This window comes from Limulus polyphemus, unplaced genomic scaffold, assembly GCF_000517525.1.
Source record: "Limulus polyphemus unplaced genomic scaffold, Limulus_polyphemus-2.1.2 Scaffold8092, whole genome shotgun sequence".
Classification (NCBI taxonomy): domain Eukaryota; kingdom Metazoa; phylum Arthropoda; class Merostomata; order Xiphosura; family Limulidae; genus Limulus; species Limulus polyphemus.
Window position 1 is genome coordinate 1 of NW_013673702.1, and position 3113 is coordinate 3113.

At 34.1% G+C, this 3113-nt stretch overlaps 1 protein-coding gene across 1 annotated transcript in view; it reads left to right on the plus strand.

The window, feature by feature from the left end:
* The first annotated feature begins 1963 nt into the window (after positions 1 to 1963).
* Positions 1964 to 3113, plus strand: part of LOC106475105 (glycine receptor subunit alpha-2-like) — a 20971-nt gene continuing 19821 nt past the window's right edge. Inside the window, exon 1 of the mRNA XM_022379311.1 lies at positions 1964 to 2182. Coding sequence (XP_022235019.1) covers positions 2085 to 2182 — 98 coding nt within the window. The 5' untranslated portion in view covers positions 1964 to 2084. The remainder of the gene's footprint in view (positions 2183 to 3113) is intronic.

Genomic DNA, 3113 nt, shown 5'->3' on the forward strand with positions numbered 1-3113 from the left:
TTAGAGTCACGTGGATGTAGATCTTGTTCCATATTGTTCAAAATAATGTTAGAGTCACGTGGATGTAGATCTTGTTCCATATTGTTCAAAATAATGTTAGAGTCACGTGGATGTAGATCTTGTTCCATATTGTTCAAAATAATGTTAGAGTCACGTGGATGTAGATCTTGTTCCATATTGTTCAAAATAATGTTAGAGTAACGTGGATGTAGATCTTGTTCCATATTGTTCAAAATAATATTAGGGTCACGTGGATGTAGATAATATTACTTATTAATTATTATTATTAATTTTAGAGTTAAGATTTACCAGATATCTGCCAGTTATCCACGGACTGTACAAAAGAAAAATGTTGGATAAAATAATTACTGTATATTTCATTATTCATTTGCTTTTTACTTTCAAACACTTTTACACTATCACGAGTTATTTATAACTCGTATTTTAATCCACGTTAGTGGATCACATGTTACTTTTTGTATGCTTTATATCTATTTAATGAACGATTCTAGAACGTGCAATAAATATAAGATTTTGTGGTTTCAGTATTGGTGCTGTTTCTCATTAAGTTCATCAAACATGATACACTGCCAACTAACAACTTTCACACTTGTGGTACATGATTAAACCAAAAGCCCGCTTCTGTTACATAAGCCCTCTATAGTCACAAAGGACAGTGATATATATACAAGTCTATCTTTTTCTTTGTTTTTGAATTTCGTGCAAAGCTACACGAGGGCTATCTGCGCTAGCCGTCCCTAATTTAGCAGTGTAAGACTAGAGGGAAGGCAACTAGTCATCACCACCCACCGCCACCTCTTTGGCTACTCTTTTACCAACGAATAGTGGGGCTGACCGTCACATTATAACGCCCCCACGGCTGAAAGGGCGAGCATGTTTGGTGTGACGGGGATTCGAACCCGCGACCCTCAGATTACGAGTCGAGTGCCGTAACCACCTGGCCATGCCGGGCCATATAAGTCTATGTATATACGTAAAGAAACAAATTTGGAATAACTTATCTTAAACACTATATACTCATTCCAACATTTTTTTTTATTTTTGGCAAATCTATTCAGATTATTTGAGGCCGTCCCTAATATTGAACTATTGATCAGAGTAGTCCAAGAGTTATCGCCGGGTGTTGTTAACTACCTGCCTTCTTTCTAGTCTGTCAGTTCCAAATTAAGGACGAATATACATAGGTAGTCCTTGTGTAGCTTTACGCAAAATTTGTAAAATTAAACAATAACTGAAAGCGTTGGAGTTCAATCTAACCTTTCAAATTGTTCTAAACATACATTTATTTTAAAGTACAGCTTATATTTTAACACTATCTGTCAGTTGCTACATTTCAGCGCATCTGCTTGGAAGGTTATTGGGAGAATCTAATACACAGTACAACGTTACAAGTTTGGATTCCTGAACATTCTGTAATTGTAACAGTTTGAATTTATACAGACAATTGTGACAAGACATACATCAAAAGCCAGATTTGTTTTCAAAAGATTAAGGATACTAAACGTTTACTTCTCATTTTCAGTTTGGGAAGTGTTTGTTTCAATAATGATAGCTTAAAAAAAATTATCTCTCGTTCTTTCCATTCCAAATTTGGTAAGTACACAGTTTATTCTAATTTCTATTGTTATCTATAAAGAAAAGAAAATTATACTCATGACATTAGTGTATTAAATATGAAATAATTCCATCGTTTTATTGCGCTAACTTTAAGAATCAATAATTTCTGTAACTTTTCATATGACTGTTCCAATAAATCACTTATGTCATGTTAAGTTTCCATAATCTTAATACAAAGTGACCCCCGTCTACTATAAAATTCACCTAACGATATTACCACATACATTTGGACTTGAGCCGCTACTGCGCAGTACAACCTCCATGCATAAAAGTACTCGCTGAACCGAACCAGAGCTTTGTATTCCAATTTCACAACCCGGTGAACTTACTATCTTTCTCCAGACTCTCATCGACCTGACCAGAAAAAAAATACTTACAACTATATATGTTCTGAACCAACAACACAAACTGAGCACATCGGTGACATCCTGGTCTTTATCTAAGACATGAGGGAAACGACAAGAAAGACATACAAGCTACGAAGGACAGGCAACAAAGATGCCATATTCCTGATGCTCTTATTTCTCGTATCTCCATGCTCATGGTAAATTATTGTTTCGGGTATTAATTAGTCTGTAAAATACGATATTTTTAATGTCACCATAGGTTGTATTGATAAAATGTTCTAATGGTCTTCAATATGAAATGAATATTAATAATGTTTCTTCAAATTTTCACGCACATGGTTGAAAAATACAAACCTATCATGAACAACTTATTCTCATTAGAAAAGTACGCCTGTTTTAAGTGTTTGTTGTTAAACACAAAAATACACAATGGGGCTGTTGTTTTGTGCCAACGACGGGTATAAAACCTTGATTTTTAACGTCATAAGCCCGTGTTAAAGATAGAAACTCTTAGCCAACACAAACGGATCTGATTTATCTTTCTAAGCAAATATCACCAAATGCTCCTAAAATTATTTAACCTTTATCGAGATTAACGCGTCAACTTTTAGCCGTGGCCAAAAGGAAGTTACAGAATCACGGATTGTATAAAATGTTAATAACGATACCAAATTATTATTTTGTAATCATTATATGTGTAAGCTTATAAGAAAAATAAACAAGTTATTTGTTGTCTATATTTCTCCTAAAACCAGCGGCGGAGAGTGTTTTCCTGTAGATCACGCCTTTTCTGTTCCCATTTAACTTTCATCTTACTAAATATACTGTGTCTACCCGAACGTGGATGTATAGATCACAATTAACATTAATGGACTGATGTACCTTTATAAAATAAGAAAACAGGTATGTTATACGAGTGTTGTTTCAAATCTTCAGGAAAATTCAATTATAATTGGGTATTCTATCTTACCGAACGTGGATGTATAGATCACAATTAACATTAATGGACTGATGTACCTTTATAAAATAAGAAAACGGGTGTGTTATACGAGTGTTGTTTCAAATCTTCAGGAAAATTCAATTATAATTGGGTATTCTATCTTACCGAACGTGGATGTATAGATCACA